The sequence below is a fragment of the Peromyscus leucopus genome, chromosome 5, assembly GCF_004664715.2.
Source record: "Peromyscus leucopus breed LL Stock chromosome 5, UCI_PerLeu_2.1, whole genome shotgun sequence".
Lineage (NCBI taxonomy): Eukaryota > Metazoa > Chordata > Mammalia > Rodentia > Cricetidae > Peromyscus > Peromyscus leucopus.
In genome coordinates this window covers 79,866,116-79,887,644 of record NC_051067.1, presented here as the reverse complement: position 1 = coordinate 79,887,644, position 21,529 = coordinate 79,866,116, and the positions used below count along the sequence as shown (strand labels likewise).

Genomic DNA, 21,529 nt, shown 5'->3' with positions numbered 1-21,529 from the left:
TGTGCAAATGGCCACTATATTTCCTCCGTCGAGAAGGTGGTCCCATCCCTGCTTCCCCAGATCATCTGTACCACCAACACAGGCAGGGCAGAGCTCCAGGAACAAAGAGAGTCCATGGAGACACACACACACACACACACACACACACACACACACACACACACAGGAATAGGCCCCAACATTTAGCAAACCAGACACACAGGAGACCTCTAAGGATGCAGGCCTCCCCCACAGCCAGCAGCCACCAGTGCGCCTGCTCCTGGTGAACGGCTAAGTGTCAGGGAGGCCAGTGCAGAAGGCTGCTGGCAGAGGACAGCCACACACCTGCTATCGTCACCTTCCTCCTGCTAAAAGGCTCCTACTCCCATAGCCACTTGGAAAGAACTAAAGAAGGCCCAGGGGGCTGTCCCCACGGGCCCCATGGGGCTCCGGAACAGCTTCACATTTCATGCTGGGTTAGACTCTGCTAACTTGAAGCCAAATGTGTTTTGACTGCCAGCAATTTCTAAGAATTGCCTTTGCACCAAGCAATAAATTACCCGATAGAAAAGAGCATTGTCCCCTCATTGTAGAACATGGTACTTAAAAGATTTGACAGGTTTGAGGAATATTTTTAAATGTTTCATCACAATGAACACAGCTTTGGTAACTCAATCGGTTTCACCTCTGTGGTTATTTATAACAGAAAGTTCATGACCACATTTTTTATAAAAGTACCAACTTAAAATAAAACAATGCAGTTTATAAATATTAACCTGTTTTCACACATCTTGATCTGGAAGGCAGTAAAATCTGGGTAATTTACAAATCACAAAGGTGGCATTTTGAAAAACACAAAAAGACATTGCTTAGAAAAAAAAGGGGGGGCCTGTTTTGTCCCCTGCAAACCTCCAACCCCTGACTCTATATCCTAAAGCATTCTGTCACAGATAGAATAGAGCTGTCTTTTATGAATATGCTTCAGAAGCCTGTTGTCAGAGTTTGGTTCACAGGCACCAACTCAAGGCCTGGTGGGGTTGTTTGAAATTCTGGCCCAGATTAATTCTAAAAAGCTTCAGCTGAGGGAGGGACGGATTCCAAAGGCTCAGCTACAGAGTAATGGATATTACTGGAAACCCAAGTCCACGTGTGTCCCAGCTGGAGCGTGCTCATGTTTTGCTTGTAAATCTAGAACGGCCTAGGGGCAAATGGCTGTTGTTTGTGTTAAGAAAGGAGAGCAGGATAGGTATTATGTTTGCCATCTGGGCTGAGGCCCTGTTGGGCTTCAAGCAGAGTGAGTTGGGGAGACCAGAGTGGGATGCCCTTAGAGGGTAAGCTGAATCCAGACATAGCTAAGAGCTGCTTCCTGAATATTCCTCTCCAGAGAGAGGAGGGGGGTGTCTTGCATGTGGGTCTAGGTCTCCACACCAACAGGCCCTGCGTTGCCATCCATGGATCTGACTGACCCCCATCAGAACCCTGGCCGTTCAGCTGGAGGCCAGCCACGTACTGACAGAGGGAACCTCCTGTGTTCATCACATGCTTAGAGCCTAGAAGAGAAAAAAGAGCAAAAGCAGGTGCATTAGCCAGAGTTCTTCTGAGGAACAGAACCAACAGGGTGGGTGGGAGGAGGGAGAGAAAAAGAGAAGGGGGAGGGGAGGAGGGAGGAGAAGGAAAGGGAAATTCTCAGATCCACTTACACCATCAGGACTGGGTAGTCCAACAATGGCCATCTGGAGAGGCAGAGAATTTGGTAGCTGCCCAGACCAAGAAGCGGAACACCTCAGCAGTTCCATCAGCCTGAGGCCTGGAAGCTCCCTAAAATGTCGCTGGTGATGGGTCCATGTTGAAAGGCCGAAGAAGCTGGAGTCTGCTGTCCCATGGTGATGGCAGCCGTCACAGAAGTCCTCACTCAGGAAGGGGAGGGGCTCATGCATGCAATATGCTGTCTTCCTCCTCCTCAACTTCGTCCCATGGGGCACCCAGTGGATTGTGACTACCCACATTCAGTCAGGACCTTTCCCCTCTCAGTTACTGTCCTACATGATGACCCTCTCTAGACACCCACAGAAATGCAGTCCTCTAGTCCCACGTGTCTCTTAAACCAGTTCAGTTAACCAAGACCACCCATCATGCATCCTTGGGAAAAGTCAATTCTGGAAGGCACTGGAGCACCTTTTTCAGCTCTCACAAGGTGACTATAGTGCTCCCAGGGAAAACGTCCAGCCCTGAGTAGCACGTGGATACTGCCTGAAGCTATTCAGCCTCCAGAGTCCAAGCCTCCAAGGCTGTGACGTCACAGCAGGAGTCTGCTGTCACTGGAGCTGAGTGTTTCCATTTCTTCCAGGGAGAAGGTGTTCCCTCGGAGCCTGCAGGGATGAAAGGCAGTGAGAGCTGAGTGAAGACAAGCCTGAGTGAAGGCTTGCATGGAGAGTGGCCACCCTTAAACCCATGCTGGGAGAGGTTGATACTCAGTCCCAGCCAGGCTCACTAGATGGAAGGGGTTCTCTTTTTACCATCTGCCATCCAGGACTGTCTGGACCACCCCACAGGATGAGCAACACTGGGCCATGCCAGCTACAGACTCCCGGGGCCAGCTGCTCTTTTTCAGGCACTAATCACATCTGTTAAGAACGAAGTGAGCAAATGAAGTGAGTCCATGCCCACACAGCTTCATCCATCAGCAGCAAGGGGCATTGGAACCCTTAGGTAGCAGCCTGAGAATGGTCTACTGGACAACAGAATGGGACGTTCCTCAGGCCTGTGCAATGATTTAAAAACAACCAAAAAGCAAACAAACGTGCTGTCTCAAATGCTGTCTCAAATACCTGACCTCCCCAACAACGAGACTTCGAAATCACACAGGAAGCAAAGTGTCCCAGCCTAGGGGATTTCAGCTTTGGTTTCAATTTTAGTATTTGAGATCTGTTTGCTAGTGTACAAAACGCAAGTGCTGATGGGAACTGTCTAGGTAACAGGCCTTGTGGGTCAGCAGCCAGATCTAAGAGTCTGCCCACCTAAGAAGGGCCAAGTTCTCCTCCATCCTGGTTAAATGGCTGACATTGAGAATGGTCAGGCCAGGCACAGTGATGCACACCTATAATCCCAAGCCTTAGAAGGGAGGCAGAAGAATTGGGAGTTTATCCTTGGCCTACACAGTGAGTCTGAAGCCAGCCAGAGCTACATGAGATTCTGTCTGAGATGGGGGGTGGGGATGGGTGAGCAGGAGGATAGAGAAAACAGGGCCCCAGAGTGGACAGCAATTTTGAGAAAATACTGTAACATGCGCTCGTTTTGTTTGGAGCTCGCCCAGATTTGCTGGAACTTACAATCCTGCCTCAGTTTCCTAAATATTAGCATTATAGGCATATACCACTATACTATGCCTGATCTGAAATACAGACTCATAGGGACTCTCTTAGTTTTAAAATATTGATACCTAGGTCAATGCCTGAAACACACAAATAGTAATTTTCTCTCATTATATGTTAAGCCAGAGCATTCCTTTCTGCTTTTTACATGAGACATAGGAGCCTAAATCAAGTGGTATCTGGATGCCTTTTCCAAACACATGAAGAACTGTGGCTTTTCATGATACAGATGTAGCCACGCCATACTGCAGTCCCCACCCTGTGTAATCTCCAGAATTCAAAGGTGCAGAGGGTCTCATATAGCATCCTCAATCTGTAAGCGCAGATGTCACGGCCAGAAGGGAGTAATGGGCTCTTGTTTTAATTATCTACCCATACCCCATTCCTACTTTGCAGCTTAGAACACCAGTTTCAGAATAAATACTCCTGATTTAACACTTCCATTTTTGTCTTCCTTCCTCCCTCCTCCCTCCCCCCTCTCTCTCTTTCTTTCTTTTTTCTATTTTTGTTCATTCACTCTGTCTGTCAGTCTATCTGTCTGTCTGTTTTTCTGAGACAGGGTTTCACTCTGTATCCTAGGCTGACTTAAAGCTCAAAATCCTCCCGTCTCACCAGGTGGTGGTGGTGCATGCCTTGAGCACTCAGGGGACAGAGGCAGGTGGATCTCTCTGAGTCTGAGGCCAGCCCGGTCTCAGAATGAGTTCTAGGACAGCCAAGGCTACACAGAGAAACCCTGTGTAGAAAAACAAAACAAAACCAAACCCTCCTGCCCCGGCCTCTTGAGCACTGGGATTACAGTTCCACACCATCACACCCAGTACCACTTCTGATTTTGAGCAAAACTGGCCCCTCCTTAAGAGAGACAGACCTCCTTTACAGCCAGAGGTCTAAATCTATTCTGTGCAGAACAATATCTAATGTGGGTCAAAACTCATCTTCAAAATCCCACCATTCCTCTCTCCTCTCATCCCATCTATGGGTAGCAAAAATTAAGCTTGGGAAAGCAAAGAAGTTTCCCCAACTGCCTTACCAAACTTCCAGAATGGTACTGTTCGTGCCGAGGGCCTGAAGGAGGGCCTCTGCGCCCCGGTAGGTAATGCCGTTGTTGGACAGCCTGGAAGAGAGGCAGACAAGACGTGCTGCTATAACACTTGGTCTTCTGCTGCGCCTGTCTGGTTTCGGGAAACCTGCCACTCAAGCCCAGTGAGATCATCCACAAGGGCCAATGTTCCTGTGAAGAGAGGCCCTCTTCCACTCACCAAACTAGCCACACATGAAGGACAGAAGGGATGAGCCCCACAGTTCAGTGCCAGGCTTCCAAGGGTTCAGATCCGACCTCTACCACTTTCCACTCAGTCTTCAGCAAGTCTGTCTGAATAGGAAGTGCCTGCCTCCCAGAGAGTAAGAACAGAACAGAAAATGGTATAGCAGGAGCTCTTGGCCCAGCGCCTCATGGACAGTGAGTACCTCACAAACAGAGATGCACGGGGACATAGGTAGGAGACAGAGACTGGGACAGGTTTGGATCCACACTGGAAACTTCTGCTCCCAGCCTTGCCTTCTAGGAACTGCTGTCCCATCTGTCTTCCTCCCTAGCACTGGCCTGCTGCACATCTGCCATCAAAGCGACGCTAAGAAGAATGCCAGCATGTGCTAAGCTTTTCCTGTGTGCCAGCTCTCTGCCTGTTACGTCAGTGCATGCTCAGAACCCATGAGGGGGCCAATTACTATCCCTTTACACTTGAGGCAACTCGGGCATCTGTCCAAGGAGAGCCTGTCTGCCTGTGAAGCCTGGACTCCAACCAACACTTGGCAGAGAAGACAGTGGAAAAGAAAGAAGTGGAAGCTCTCTCTCTCTCTCTCTCTCTCTCTCTCTCTCTCTCTCTCTCTCTTCTCTCTCTCTCTCTCCATCCCATTTCTCTTTCTTTGTCTCCTCACATATATATAGATATAGAGATATAGAGATAGAGATAGAGATAAAGATATAATGAGGACTACTTGGGATGCTGAATAATCAGGTAACACAGGACACCCCCCACTTCTGCCATCGCCTGGCCTCCTAAAGGTCAAGTGAGGCAAAGTTTGGCAATGAGGAAAGACAAACCTGCCATATCCACACCCTATCAAGGATGTACCAAGTGTCCCCAAGTGCCCAACAGCACTCGCTGTTCCATGCACCTGATGTGCCTCCCGGGCCTCAGTGTGATGGAGGCCTTTCTAGTTTGAATTCAAACCCCACCTTCTTGAAGGCCTTTTGTGTCCAGCTGGCAGCAACCACACCTCCCTCCCAGCCAGAAATGAGCCTTCTGTTTGCCTCTGTCTCCACCATCAGAATCTGAGAACCAGGAGAATGAGAGCCTGCTCTATCTGTTCTTTCCACCTGACACGGAGTTGGGGCAGGACCACTTCCTATACAAATGCACAGATGAGTGTGCAAACCCTTGTCCAACCAGTGGATGAACGCACACATGAGCAAACACCAGCACTCAAAGCACATGTCACACCAGGAGACCCCACTGGAGAGGACCATCCAAATAGCCCTTCTGCCTGAGCAGCAATGGCCCAAGGAGGAAGGAGGACACCTACCTACGGGTCACACAGAGATACATTCAGTCAGCCTGCCCACCCACGCTCCCTCAACTTACATTTCCAATTCCGAGTGTTGCCTGCTGAGATCTGCCACTCTCTAGGGCAGTGGTTCTCAACCTTCCCAAGGCTTTGACCTTTTAACACAGGTCCCCATGTTGTGGTGACCCTCCAACCATAAAATTATTTTCCTTGCTACTTTGTAACTGAAATTTTGCTAGTGTTATGATCTGTAATGTAAATATTTGACTTTTCTGATGGTCTTAGGAGACCCTGTGAAAGGGTTGTTCAACCCCCAGGTTGAGAACCACTGTTCTAGACTCTTGGAGCAAGCGCAGCCACGTGGGAGTAAGCTGGAAGTTCAGGACAACAGACAACCCCACAGACACACCTCTTGCAAAAGGGCATGCACTTGAGAATAAACATCCTGCCACTCCACTCTTGCATTGGGTAGGTGCCAACTCCTGCAGGCCCCAGCAGCATGAGTTCTAATCTCCTCAGTGATAACCAGCCCCAGGTCCACCCTCTGTGGTCACCATCCCTTCCTGCCACACTAACCCTCTCCCCATGCAGTGTTTCCGAGGGCCACCCAGATGCCAGGTAAGCACTGAGCACTGGCATCCTTATCTGCCCAGGACCAAGGCAAGCTTTCGCCACCAGACACCTCGGTGAGGTTCCAGAGCTGGCCAGAGCCTGATCTTGGACCCGAAAACCCCTCCTCAGGCTGGGCATTATTGTACCATCATGCGGTACTTACTTCAAGATTTTCAAACTTGAGTTTCTCTTTAGTCCTTCTGCGAGAAAACACACCCCTTCGTCACAGACGTGGTTTTCCTCCAGGCTGCCAAGAACAAAAAGGAGGTCAAGTTATCCTGGCGACACTGACTGTGGAGAAGAGTTAACCTATACTCCCACCCCATTTAGAGACTCCCAATACTCAGCAAGAATAAGAAAAGACAAGAGGGGTGAGCAGTGTCAATTCCAGGGACAGCTTTGCAAGGGAACTCACTCCACAGTGCCACAATATAAAAATTCCCATCATGCAAAGCTATGAATACTCTTGTTGCTTTCTTTCCTAGATTAACAAGAAACTTTATTTTGGTGTGAGAAGCTATGTTCTTCAAGAAGAAAATGCATCCCCTGCTTTCTGCTGCAACCAGAATTGGCCAAGCGACACACACAGAGCCATGGATACGCAGGAAAAGTTGACAGATGGAAGCTTCCAGGAATGCTCCTGAAAGGGAGGTGCTCTGCCTGCCTTTTGCCCTTGTATAATACAGAGACTGAATCCTGGAAGACAAAAAGTAGTTGCTGCCGACGGAGCAGTTATCTTGATCACGAGATGAAGACATGGAGACCGTTGAGGCCCCAGCTAGCCTGCCGTAGACACCACTACAGCTCTAACCCGCCTACCTCCAGAGTTCCAAGACACAAGAAAATAAACCTTTGCCAGCTGGAGCCTCACAGATGGGGGCTTTCTACCGTGTGGTAGAATAACTTACACTAAATTTGGCCTGAGTTTGCCTCCATACTTTTGAGTTCCTTGTAGCAAACTGCAACTTAATTCAGTATGCAAACGAAGTGCAACCTAACAAGAACATATTGCAGCAAATAGCTTGGTTTCAGACAATCATGACGGCCACACTTCAGCAGGTCACAGGCTGGCCACCCGTTACACCACATCCAAATGTTGCCAACAAGTTGTTTCTGTATATGACTTCCTTTTCCTGTCTGTAAACAGTTCTGCCCTTGGTGCTGGGTGGAGATTTCTGAACCCCTCCTAATTCTAAGTGCCAGTGTGTTCATTAGTTGGTCTTTGCTCATATAAACTCTGCTAAATCTACTTATCTAAAGTTCCTTTAGGCCTACCTATCTAATACCCATGTTCCTTTCTTTCTTACATATTAATAAGAAACCTCCTTTTGCTGTGGGAAGCTATGTGCTCGAAACAAGCAGACAGACAGCATTTCCTACTCTCTGCTATAGCCAGGGTTAGGCAAGCAGTCATTCATAATCACAAGCAATACCAGCCGGGCAGTGGTGGCGCACACCTTTAATCCCAGCACTCTGGAGGCAGAGCCAAGCAGATCTCTGTGAGTTCGAGGCCAGCTTGGTGTAGAGTGAGATCCAGGACAAGCACCAAAGCTACACAGAGAAACCCTGTCTTGAAAAAAGAAATCATAAGCAATACCTCATACAATGAGGTGCTTCTCTACCAAGAAGTGATGAGGGTAATTCCCAATCAGCATATAATCAAGACTACACCCTCAGATCCCAGGCCCTTCCTAATGTGCAACAGTTTCCTCTCATATTGAAACATACCATCCTACAGAGAAGCTCCTTAAGCAGGAAGGTAAATAACTCAAAGTAGCTTCAGGAAGTCCCTGAAACTGACAGGATTCACTAGGCTCCTCCCTGCCAGAGTAAACAATAAAAGCTGAGATTCCCACTCAAAGGAGCAAAGCCCAGCTGCAAAGAAGACTCTCAGGCAAGTCAAGCTACAAAGAAGACTGAGACCAGACAAGTTGCCTGGAAGAAGCAGAAACCCGCTGAGCTGCCTAAAAGAGTTGTACACCAACTGAGTCACTCTCATCCTTCAACCTGTTGAGCTGCCTGCAGGCTGTGCAGTGTGTTCTCGGTTCCCAGATCTGTGAGCGGTCACCCGTGCTGGGGTGGGCTTCGGTGATGCAGCTGTCATGGAGTTATTTTACATTTATATTACATCTGCTCCTGTAAGTAGCCCCTTATCTATATTTCTGCAAGTAACTCCAGTAAAACTCATGGTTCACCAAGTTGGACCTTGGTGGTATCCATACTTTGGTCTGTCATGGGCTCCTTTTCTGGGCTAAGGGGTAGATGTGTGTGTTGTGTCTCTCCAAGAAAAGGTCTGTCCCACAGCATAATTGGCACCTGACCAGGGACATGACAGAACCAAAGATGAGTTGGGAAGGAGTGAGTGCAGATTCCTAGCTATGGATAGCAAGACATGCCACGGAGGCTGTTGCTAAGCAGCCTGAGGTGGGTGGGGAGCATCCACAAGATCCAAAAGAATTTCCTATAGAGTTGTCCCTTCCTGTATGGTGTGCGTTAGTGTGTCTTTGTCCTAGGACAGCAGTTGCATGGTTCATGCTGTGGGTTGTGAGACACACAACTAAGGCTGAGCCATCAGGGTTAGCAGTGTCTGTAGGAGGAAGCCCAGGGTGGCAGTTGTCTGTGTGGTGTGAGTTGGCATGCCTGCTTGATGAGTGGGGTCCCCCAAGTGAATATGGAGATGCCCTGAAAACAGTTGAAGGTTTAGAAGAAATCTTGCAGTCTTTGAGATCAGCACACACAAGGATCAAGACTGTCAGCAAGCAAGGTTGCCTGGCCTCCATTGTGTGTGGTTAGAAATACATCTGAGGCCAATTTAGTGGCCAAGCAGAAATTTGCTAATACAAAGGAACAATTGCAACCAGAAAGGGAGATGAGATTAGCATCCTCCCAGTTAGCCTCTGACTTGGTAAGTATATTAGATAAACGAGAGGTTAAGAGAGAAAGGGTAAAAGTGATTAAGATACCCCTCAAGCCAAACTTTTAGTTAAAAAAAAAATTTGAAAAAACAATGTAATCCAACCTACAGATGGGGGTGGGTATTAACAGTGGTTCAGTGCAAAAACTAGTGTGATCAGAAAATACTCAACACTTAAACTGCTTCATGGGGAAACTTTGAAACAAACAATGAAAGAGCCTGCCTCAGCCTGGCTTGTGAGGCCGTGGGACATGGCTGGGATCAGTCTGACTGCTGTGGAGGCAGAAACACTGGGTAATGTGACTTCCCATCCCTCCTTAAGGCAAAGGCTGCATAACCTGCGACTGTCTGGAGGAAATCAGTCCCTGATGGATTGGCTTATTAAAGCCCTAAGAACAATTGCTTATCATCACCCGAAGTCCCCATAATATCATGAACTGGGGGACCACAGAGGAGGGCAGATATTACTGGGGGAACTAGGAATAAGAGAAGCTGTGTTGGAACCCCAGTTCACTGGGTCAGCCAGACCTGTGTTCACGGAGGAGTTAAAGAAAAAATTGCTCCAGCATGGACCTCGGGGCTGGTCTGGAGCCGTAGTGACTTTGCTGAGCTCTTTGGTGGGGCAAGATCTCTATGCAGTAGGGAAAAGGCCTTAGCGGATCTCAGTGACATAGACCAGCATGTGCAGAGGGTCTGTAAGGCGAGAGAATGAAGCAAAGGAGAATAAATTAAAAAGTAGATAAATGAATGAATGAAAGAAGGAGGGAACGTCTGTCTGGGTTACTCAAAAACTAATGTGACAAGATTTGTGTCAAGCTGCGGTTTCTAAGGAAAAAAAATAATAAGACGCCACACTGTGAGCTAAGGTGGTGCTGGGAGGCTTTGGAGCCCAAGGAGCAGTTCACAGAAGACATTGGTGAGAAAAGAACACAGGTGACAATAACCAAGCCTGCCCCAGGGTGGGTAATTATCCTCCCAGAGTCAGGCGAGCACATTTCCTTCCAGCCAAAGGTTATGCAAGGGTGGAGGAGATGGTTTGCCCAGCCAGGCTGCAATGAATGGATAGGCAACAGCTACCGCTGCATCCAAGGTGCCGACCCAGGGATCCAGCAGGTGCAGCAGAGGTGAGCAGGGCTACCCTCACCTTTGACCCCACGCAGATCTGAACAGATTAAGTCAGGCCCACTGAGTTCATCCAGTGCAGAGACATGGGAAGGCTCTGTGAAGAGCTCCAGGGTGTGAAAACATAATGACTCACAGAGAATGACTGAGGGTCCAGGGAGCTAATTAGGTTAGTGCCTCCTATCCATGCTTTGCCCCCTACCTTGATCTGTGGAGGAAGCAATCAATGTAAGTGGATGGAACCTTTCCATGCCATATTAACCTTGGCTTATGTTCAACTTTAGTAGCTTGTTAGTTGTGAACTTCTGGGGTCACCTGATGCTTCCTGAGAACACGTGACAACAGACTTTCTGAGTGCTGCACCGAAGTATCTTTATAGCCTCACTATTTGTTTTGGGATGGTGGCTCAGGATGTTGCCTCCCTCGCCCCCCCCCCCCCCCCCCCCCCCCCCCCCGCTTCTGGAAAAGGTTTTGCTTTATAGATGACATGATGCTAACTCCTGAGTGTTTTTTACAGATTTGAAAAGCCATTAGAGAGACATAGAGGTAGAATCTAAAGGAACAAGGATGGGAGCTCAGTCTGCACCAGGTGCAAGGGTCCAACACAGCTATAAAATTCTTGTGTAATTACGGTCTGGTAAGATGTATTATACCTGGCAATGTTATCGATAGAATCCTACAACAGCTACAGGCATCCTGAGGACTCTTGGGACATTGGCAGACTTTCTTTTCTTTTTCTTTCTTCCTTTTTTTGTTTTGTTTTGTTTTGTTTTGTTTTTTGAGACGAGGTTTCTCTGCGTAACACTGGCTGCCCTGGAATTTGTTCTGTAGACCAGTCTGGCCTCCAACTAAGAGATCCACCTGCCTCTGCCTCCCGGGTGTTGAGATTTAAGGCGTGTGCCACCACACCCAGCGATTTTGGCAGGCTTTCATACCCCATCTCGCCTAAGCTGTCTGTCTTCTGTATAACTTGATAAAGAGTGTTATACAGGATTGGGACAGAGAGGCTCAAGGGGCTTTTGAGCAGGCTAAGATCCCTGTAGAACAGGCTAAACGGTAGTGTGTCCCCTACCCCAGTGTCCCTTTCTGGTGGAGATCACCAAGAGTTCAAAAGGCTATAACTGACGGCTTTGGCAAAAACGACCTGAACGAATGGTTCCATAGAGTTGTGGTGTCGGTCATAAAAAGAAACAAAACCTGTGTAGACATCACTTGACCAGCAGCTGTAAGAGGTATATAAAACTGGTTCCACCCCGGGGACTGTAAAATCAGCTTACCCAGCCAAGGACTGGATTGAAGGCCTCCTGGCCAAACTGCTTTCTGGTGTGGCACAAAATCAAACTCAACAAAGATGACACCCATGCTTCACACAGTGAAAGGTGGTGTCTACAAGCACAGGTACTAATGTCCTACAGGCTGTCCTAGGACCAGTGTCCTTTAAAGCCACTGAGCATCACCCAGGAATTGAACTAACAGCTAAAGCATTTAAATCCAAAAGATACCCTACATGAGGAAAGAAAGAAAGAGGGGGCCGGGGGAGGGAGGGCAGGCAGGCTTCCAGAGGCTGTAATGCTATTGAATACAAACCCCAGTACCAGAGGTGGGCTACACCCCTGTGAGTTGTTGGCCAGGAAAGCCCCTGAGGACCCTCAAATAAAAACATTGCTACTGCTGTTGTTGCATGCCAGAACTAGACAGTGAGACCCTACGGCTGAAAATGCTGCAGGCGCATGTTTTCAGGACCACTCCACAAAAGGGGGCTCACATCTGGTGTTGTAATCCAGTGTGGCTGAGGAGGTCATGGGTCCCCATCGAAAAACAACTTCTATGGTTTTTCTAGAAGGATGTAGTGTGCCTGTCCAGCTGTCTTCTAAACGCGTGTTTATGCCCATAGATCACTGTTGTTGTCAGCCTCAACTCATAACCACCAGTGAAGCTCCGAAGAACAAGTAAGTCACTGTTACTGTGGCGTGGTGGCCTATTTCTTAGCCATAGGTGAACATCTATCATCATCTCCTCCGAGGCTCAAAGACATTGCAAAAGGGGACAAAAAGGACGTAAGAGCCAAAAAAAGAAGTGGAGTGTTGTGCAACAGTTTCTTCTGTGGGAGCCCACAAGGGATTCCTAGTGAGACCTGAGCTTGCTTTACACAGCAGGGCTGCATTAGAGAATGGCTTGACCACGTGCATGGTCACCAGGTATTTGGGATGGTCTGCACTTGGCTCTGCTGGGGGGAGGTCTTTTGTTCCATCCCTTGGCATTCCTTTAAAAGCCCTTTAGTAGAGACAGAAGGGGCTGGTGGGTTTTGACCCAGGCCCTCCTGAGCTATCCTGGGTTTCTATCTGTCTCTCTCCTCTATATTTCTATCTACATATTCCTCATTTCTCCTTGCTCAGGAGTACCCTGGGGGAAAATGTGAGGGCAGGCCTCCCATATTCTTCCTAGATTAAAACATTCCATCCTAAAGCTCCTTCAACAGAAAGGTAAACAACTCAAAATAGCTTCAGGAAATCCCTGAAACTGATCAGATTCACTAGACACACACACACACACACACACACACACACACACACACACACACTCCAATGTAAACAACAAAAGCTCAAAGTCCCTCTCAGAGAGCAAAGCTGAGCTACAAAAGAAGCCTCTTGAGACCAGACCAACTGCCTGGAAGAAACAGAAAATGGCCGAGCTGCCTGGAAGAGGTTTAGACCAACTGAGGCACCTGGAAAAGACACTGTCCAACCCACTGAGCTGCCTTCAGGCTGGGCAGTGGGCTCCAGATTGCCAGCTTTGTGCGCTCTCACCCATGCTGAGGTGGGCTTTGGTGACGCAGCTGTCTTTGAGTCTTTTCTACTCCTTACGTGACCCCTCACCCACATTCCTGTAAGTCACCCCAATAATACTCAGGGTCCACCAAGTTGGACTATGGTGGTATCCGTACTTTGGTATGTCATGGGCTCCCTATGACATCTGGGGTGAGCAGATGTGTGTGTTATATCTCCCCAGAAAAAGTTCGTCACACAGCACCTCCACACCGTGTTGGTGGCGATCCTTTGAGTGTCTACACTTTGCTGTTTCCTGGAGAAGTCTGGCACTGCAGAGACTCCCCTGGAGTTGCAGACTGGCAGCATCTACAGGACACATAACTGAGGTCTGTCCATGTCGGAAGCACACTTCGTGGCTCTTCTTTCCATGTTCCCAGACCCCACTCCCCTTCTAAAAGCCAGTGTTCCAAAGAACTTAAACTCACGTTGAAATACTAAGCTTCCCAGGCACTAGTACTCGCAGTACTCACTACCCGTTGCAGTTGTTGACAGCTGCAATAGTAGCAGCAGCCCCACCGCCACAGCGGTAGCATTTATGAAACACATACATATGGCAGCGACTATATTAAGCATGTACATATGGCAGGCATATATTAAGCTCTACCAGAACTACCTTCCTTAATTCTTTTTTTTTTTTAAGACAGGATTTCCCTGTGAAGCTTTGGAGCCTGTCCTGGATCTCGCTCTGTAGACCAGGCTGGCCTCGAACTTGCAAAGATCCTCTGCCTCCTGAGGGCTGGGATTAAAGGCGTGTGGCGCCACCACTGCCCGGCCCCTTCCTTAATTCTTAAAGCGCCTTTCTCCAGCTGGAAGCATTCCTGCTTTCGGTTCACAGGTAGAAACTTGTCGTCTGGGGATTACTTTAATTTACCCACTTGATTCCAGAGTCTGTGGTCTTCACCACTGTGGCATGTGCAGGCAATAAATGAAACAGCAAGCCAACATATCCATGTCCATAAAAAGAACTAGCAGTGAAGCCAGGCTCTGCCAGCTTCACACAATTCAAAGCCAAAATCAATTGATCAGTCATCCAGGCTTAGCTTACCCATGCAACCTCCCATGAATGAGGCTATGCAATCAATAAAGACCAGTCCCCGCCTCCCAGGAGCGGGGGAGTCCTCTCAGCTCACCAGAGTTCCTCCAGGGACCTGTTCTTCTCCAGCATCAGCGCTAAGGCTTGGGCACCCTCGATGCCAATGTTGTTCCCCACCAGGCTGGACATAACCATGGAATAAACATGAGTCAGAACTGATCTATGAAGGGCAAATGACACACTCTAATAGTGTCCCCCGTCTTAGACATGCTAATTGATTACAGTGCCCCTCAAGGCCAGGAGCAGCCTCCAAACCCTCCCCAACTGGGCAGCCATTTTCAGTAGACTAGAACAGGTCCTTAAAATAAAATAGGATTTCTGAGGTGTGAATGGGGGGTGGTAGAAAGGAGATGGGGGGAGGGAACAGGATGAGAGGAAGGAGGGGAAATTATGGTTGGTATGTAAAATAAATTTTAAAAATCTAATAAAAGAGAAAAAATAAAAAGATAAAATGTGAAGGTTTCAACTCACACACAGCCTTCAATTTGCTGACAGGGAATCATGGCCCTAAAAGGAGGTGATTCACCTCCAAATTCACCCCCAGATCCTCAAGTTTCCTGGTCCCAAACCCAATGGTCTTTCTTCCTTACTCCACTTCCTAATTCAAGGGAGTGCATACAAAGTTCAGTGACCTTCAAAACCATCCCAAGGACCTAGTTCCCCCTATGACAAAGACAAGACACACCTTACAGCTTACCTGAGCCACATCATGCTCTGGTGACCAGCCACAGCTTCAGCCAGGGCTTGGGTACCTTTGTCACCCACACTGTTGCCCCAAAACCTGAGAAGTCAATAGGGTATACTTCAGACATGTGCTGATGTGCTTTGTGTGGGGCCACTCTGCCCCAGGGAGTTATCAGTGGTCCTACCACCACCTTCTTAGTAAAATGATCAAACTCCACTTAGACCCTTTAGTGACATCACAGACTTAATAAAGGCTTGTGAACCCACCCTCAGTGAAGAGGAACTCACCCTCAGTACTGAAGGTTGGTAGACCCACTCTTGGGTGATGGAGAACTCACTCTCAGCTCTTAGACCCACCCCTCGGTGATGGGGAACTCACCCTCAGTAGTAGTTCACATGGTTGAGAATTGTTCCTTCCTGATAGCTTTCACCAGATTTAGTTTTAGTTCAGATTTGCTTCCTGGTCGCTTTCACCCAGAAGTCTCTAACTGTTCTCAGAACAATGGTGGAACTACCCAGAACAATGCTAACTCCTGCTGGACAAGCCAGCTTTTCATCTCTTGCTCCTTCTTAATCCCCTCTGTTTCTATGCTGTTCAGCTCCTTCACCTTCTCAGCCATTCTCTCTGACCCACTGTGGCTTGGACACAGTTCCCACATTCTGACCCAGTGTCACACATTGAGGGACTTGCCCTGGAATGCGTATGTGTACAGATGAACAAAGACCGCTGCCCTCCTTCACTACGTGAAATAGTTCATTTTGATTGCCAGCTTCACTGGGCTGAGAAATATTTAAGAGATAAAGCCCACCTCTGCAGGTGTCAGTGAGAGTGCTTACGGCAGCAATCTGATGGTGTGAGGGGTATGACCTCGCCAATAAATAAATCCCTTGATGGATTCATAATGTGACATTGACGGGAGGTGGTGAACTAGGAGCATGGCCCACAGAAGAAGATCAGCTGGGGTATGTCCTTGGGACCATGTATTGCCCTGGTCTCTTCCTACATCCTGCTTCCACTTGCTGATCAGCCATGAAGTGAACAGCTCTTCTCTCCCACAGTTCCTGCCACCACGATGTTCTGCTCAAGCTTAAGGGGCTAAACCCTGAGACCATGAGTCAAAAATAAACATATCTTCCCTAAAGTTGTCTGTATCAGACATGTTAGTGCTGGCAACAAAAGTTAACCCATACATTAGACTAAGTCCGGACTGAGGTGTGGCTGTGTGAGAACACTGCTCTGGGCACCGGGCACTGTGACAGGGAGACAAACAAAGCTGGGGACATCCCACGTGCACATCAAATAGATGAACTAGAACCAGCCAACCAGCGGGATGCTCCGCAACTCTTCTTAAAGTGAGGCCATGCTGTCTGGAAGATGCCCAGACTATGTGGTGAAGCAAGAGGAGGGGCCAGGCTTACAGAACAGTCTGCATCCTATGTGAGTGTTGGAGTTCCTGGTGCAATCCCTGGCCCAGACAGGTGTCTTTAAAAAAAACCGTTAAGTGGGACATAAATGTCCAGATGTGGCTGGTGAGATCTCAGGCAGAAGGGAGCTCCATGAGGCTAAGACCTCATTCTGTGTATACTCTGTTGCTGCTAACACAGCTAGAAAGGGTGTTGATTTTAGATGAGCGGTCTCCTTCCTGCCTCACACTGAGTTCACGGGCAACTAGAGTTCATGGGCAACTAGCTTGCCAGAGCAGTGAGTCAAAACATCCGGGCCCTATAGTTACTCTCTCTTCCTACATCTTGGATTCCTCAATCCCCAGTTCTTGACAACTGACCTGTCCCTTGGAAGCACATTAGATGTGTCATTTTGTCCCTGGTGTCCTTGAGAAGCACAGAGTACTTCTGAGGACAGCCCAGTCCTGAGCACCCCTGACGACTAGGAGGCTCAGATCCTCCTCAGTTCAAGGCACAGCCCTCTCCTACCTCCATATCATGAATTTCCTCCTTACCAGGTGAGGAGGTGAGCAGAGAGGCAGCTCAGAAGCAGCCTAGCACCACTCACGCTCACCCCAGCCCACCCTTCCATCTGGAGCCATGGCTGCCTGTGGGCTCTTCGGGTGAAGCGCTCGCCTGCCCTGAAGTCTTTGAACGCCACACATTTCTTCATGTGGACCCCCCATCGTTGAACCCGACCTACCCCAGGAACTTCAGGGAGGTGTTGCTCTTGAGCCCCTGGGCCAGCACCTGAGCTCCAGCAGCCGTAATGTGATTGTTCCCCAGCCTGAAAGGAAGACACACGAGTTCAAAGGAAGTGCAGCCCGCTGGTCCCTGGCCTCTCCTGGGCCGTGGCAGTGGCATGCTGTTGGGCAGAGCTTACTGACATCTTGACTCCCACCCTGGTTCCTGCCCACTTGGACTTGGTTTTTCCAAACAGACCTGGGCAGGGGTCACAGCAGAAAGCTGTCCTGGGCGCTGGTTTCCCTAGGAAACTGCCACATCTTTGCTTCTTGGTTTCAGTCATCCTCAGTCTACACCCGTTTGCCCCTCCCCCATGACATCAAACCCACTGCAGGAGGGAAGGTGGGGCCCACGGGCTGCAGCAATTAGCAAGGACAAGATCACAGGCTCTAACATCGCTGGATCTAGTCTACCCCCCCACACCCACACACCTCTCCCCCCCAGCAATAGTCCAGAGCTGTCACCCAAGACAAGCCTTCTGGAATAAATACAATACAATTTCATCTTTTCAAGGCACTTTAAGCCACTCTAGCTCACAGCAATATTAGGGTAGGTGTGGCCATTTCATTCCAGGAAGCATGTGGTACCAAGAAAATACCCCAAGACCTCTGCTGGGCAAATCAGGTTTGAGAGCACCCCAGTGGTTTCATGAACTCTCTCGGAGCTGCACCAAAGTCCAAAATACTTCCTCCCATCCATCTTCTTCAAGCAGGGTCAGTCCCCAGCCCCCACATCTCCCTCCCCATTTTCCCACCCGTGGGCATTTTCTGCTCATATAATCCCTTCTTTGAGGACTGAACTAACATAAGGATGCGCAAGCTGGAAGCTTACATAATTTACCCACGATCCTTCAGTCTCCGAGCTTACTATATAAAGCATGTACTGTACCAGCTCTATGCGTGTTAACTCCATCGTGACAGCCTTTCAGATGGCTGTAACTATGATCCCCATTTTAAGAAAAGAGATGGGGACAAAAAACATTATCTGACCCAAGGTCATGCAGCTAATAATGATTCACATCTCTGGGTTTCTAGAGTTGAACCAGAAGGCTGCCTAGCTCCAGGGCCCCTGCTTTCAGCCACAATGAAAGCACCATGTGCTGCTCACAAATGTAGGCCTCTGGTTCTGGGTCCCACAGCCCATGCTACCCACAGACTCACCTGCTGGACCAGGTGAGTCTTGGGGAGCAGGAGACAGTGGTAGACTAGAGCTTTCTATGCAAAGTAGTACTTGTGGCCTTGGCCTTCGTAGACCTGTCTGAGATGAGCTAAATGACCAAATTTTAAAATGGCATCCCTCATCCCCAAAGGCAGCCAGATAATAATAATAATAATAATAATAATAATAATAATAAAGTGATTCTTCACTGTCTTTGCTATTGCCTCACAAATCTTAAGAGGCATGACTGTCTGAGAGAGAGACTTGAGAAAGACTGGAGAGAGAGGCACTAGGGACTTGGGGTGTATCTGTTGATCTCTGGGTGGAATTTCAAACCTTGCCTGATGAGAGCTGAGGAAACTTTGGGGACAATTCAGCAACTGGGTACCACAGCTGTGATAGCAAGCATAGGTTCGTGTGCATCAGAAAGAATGTGCAATCTTCATTGACACTGAACGGGGAGAAAGACCTGGAAACTCCCCACCCTAGGGACCAAACGGCCAAGAGACAGGAGCTCCTCAGCCTCAGTAGTGCAGAGCACGCCATGGCATCTGAGAAACAAGCTCAAAGCGAGACCCTTTCCTGGACGCAGTCAAGGGTCACCAGCCACTGTGGGTCACCCCACGGTCCAGACCAGATCACCTGAACTCAGCTATGGGGAACATCAGACCCAGATAATAAGGGAAGTCAGCACTCACCTCAGTGACAAGAAGTTCTGCTTGTGTGCAAGGAGCTTGGCCATGGAGGAGGCGCAGCCATCCGTGAGTTTGTTGTTGAAGAGCCTGCTGGGTTCCAGGGAAGATGGAGACAAAGCACGTGACCAGCAAGCTAACCGGGGTGTCTTCCTCTCTTCCCAGGAGGCACCCTGCATCCTCCAGCCAGGTCACACCTGGTCTGCCCCATCACCCACTCATAGCTGCCCAGTGGCCATGCCCAGTCCGACTCACGCTAGCTTCTGCAGCTGCTCACAGCGAAGAGCATACTCAATGAGTGTGCAGATACCTCGATCTGAGATGTTGTTATCTCGCAAACTGAAAAAGACATGGATTCAGTTAAAAGCAGAGCTGGTAAGAGAAGCCCCCAAAGAGACTCTTACCTCCAAAACGACAACCTCACTGTGCTTCTAGGAAACAGGACAAAGTACCCTGTACCCCTCCTCCAAATCCCTGGCCAGAGCTGATGGTAGGGGACAGTCCAAGGAGTGGGGGGACCTTGAGCCCCCTCTTTGAGAGGCCATGGAGTTAATTCCAAGCCCAGTTCCCATCTTTGCAGAAGGGTAGTGACCATGACAATCATCCCACATAAGGCTGTGAGGTGGAAAGGAACGGACCCATGGGAGAAGCAGCCAGAACAGGACAGAACCACCTAGCAAGCAGATGGCAGACCGCTAGATGAAACACAGCGGCTCAAATCTTGGAAACATTCCTGGGTTCATGAGCACTGCTCACCTCCCTTTACCCATCAAAGGCCTGCATGTGGGCAAGCCCCTCCATCTCCTCTAGGGACCCTGGATCACAAGGACATCTGAAAGCTTTCCTAAAGTACAGCTTCTCAGGCCCCTACACGGAACTGGCAGCCCAGGAACCTGTACTCAATGAAATCAGAAACCTGTATACTTTAACAACCATGCCCACCATTCTTTACCATCAGGCTAACTTGAGTAGTCCTGACTAGACGGTTACCAGCTCAGGTGTTAGTCCCCCCGTCTGGATGTCCTGACCTGGATCAGCTATTCACTAACTGTCCAAGTTCGATTTCTATTGCTGTGATAAAACACCATGAACCAAAAACAACTTAATGGAAGCAAAAATTTATTTTGGCTTATGGTTCTAGAAGGACAGGTGTCTATCATGGCAGAGAGGCATGGCATCAGGTAGGCACGGTGGCCAGAGCGTGAGAGCATCCATCTTCAGTGGTAAGCACAAAAAGAGAGTGAACTCCAAGTGGCAAGAGTCTTTAAGCTCTCAAAGCCCACCCTCAGTGATATATACTCCTGCCAGCAAGGTGGTACCTCCTAAACCTCCCCAAACATCACTGCTAACTGGGGACCAAGTGTCCAAACCCCTGCCCCTATGGGGGCAGTCTCATTCAAACAATGAGAATTGCTAGCTGCAGCTCCCTTCATCTGCAAGAAAGAAATGACCATCCTCAGTAAATTGTGCCCATACAGCCCCCTGAGCACCGTACAGGGAAGAGCCCCCTGAAATCACAAGTACATCCCATGTGCCAGGCATTGCTCTGCGGACTTCCCATCAGTAACATCACTACTCTCACCCCAAGCCCATGCAGCAGATCCTACGTTATGTCCTCCAGAGAGAGAAGATGAAGCACCAATAAGTGACCTGATTTGGCTGAGGCTGCCCGTGCTGAAAGGGGTGAGCCTAAGCAGTCCGACGGCCAGCCTGCCCCAAGCCCAGCACTGTGCCGCCTCCCCAAGGCTTTTCTCGGGCTCTCAGAGAAATGGCTTTCAAGCTGCAGGTTGTATGACCTATTAGTGAGTCCCACAGACGATTCTGAAGGTCCTGAGCAGAATCTGAAAGCTGACATAGAGCAGATAAAAGAAAGCAGAGTGAGCCGGAGCTAATAAGGGAAGTCCTTTCACAGAGCTCTTGTTTTAATTCTACGGGCCTGCGCCTGTGCACTCTCTCTCTCTCTGAGTGGAACAGGAAACTGAAACCATCACCCTAGAGGCAGAGAGAGCAGAGTCTAAAGAAGCCTGCACAGGAGCACTTTGCAAATAGGGTTTCTTAGAGACAAGGATTTCAGTTGGCATGGAAACCCTTCCAGCGGGGAGGATGCGGACTCACACCGTGGGAGCGAAGCCTGCCCTTCCTTCCCTTCCACTTTCGTTCCTCCCTCTTTGTGGCTGTGCTATGCACACACACACACACACACACACACACACACACACACACACACACACACACACACACACACGAAATGCCAACCATTTCTTGGTTGTACATAGGTTAAGAATAGTAGAGCTTAGTCAAGGCTTTAACTGCTGCGTTCA

At 48.9% G+C, this 21,529-nt stretch overlaps 1 protein-coding gene across 1 annotated transcript in view; it reads right to left on the bottom strand.

The window, feature by feature from the left end:
* Positions 1–594: 594 nt before the first annotated feature.
* Nod2 (nucleotide binding oligomerization domain containing 2) overlaps positions 595–21,529 on the bottom strand; it is a 42,106-nt gene continuing 21,171 nt past the window's right edge. The window contains 9 exon segments of the mRNA XM_028891828.2: positions 595–1,529; positions 1,680–2,348; positions 4,381–4,464; positions 6,694–6,777; positions 14,525–14,608; positions 15,185–15,268; positions 17,318–17,401; positions 19,215–19,298; positions 19,464–19,547. Coding sequence (XP_028747661.1) covers positions 2,276–2,348; positions 4,381–4,464; positions 6,694–6,777; positions 14,525–14,608; positions 15,185–15,268; positions 17,318–17,401; positions 19,215–19,298; positions 19,464–19,547 — 661 coding nt within the window. The 3' untranslated portion in view covers positions 595–1,529; positions 1,680–2,275.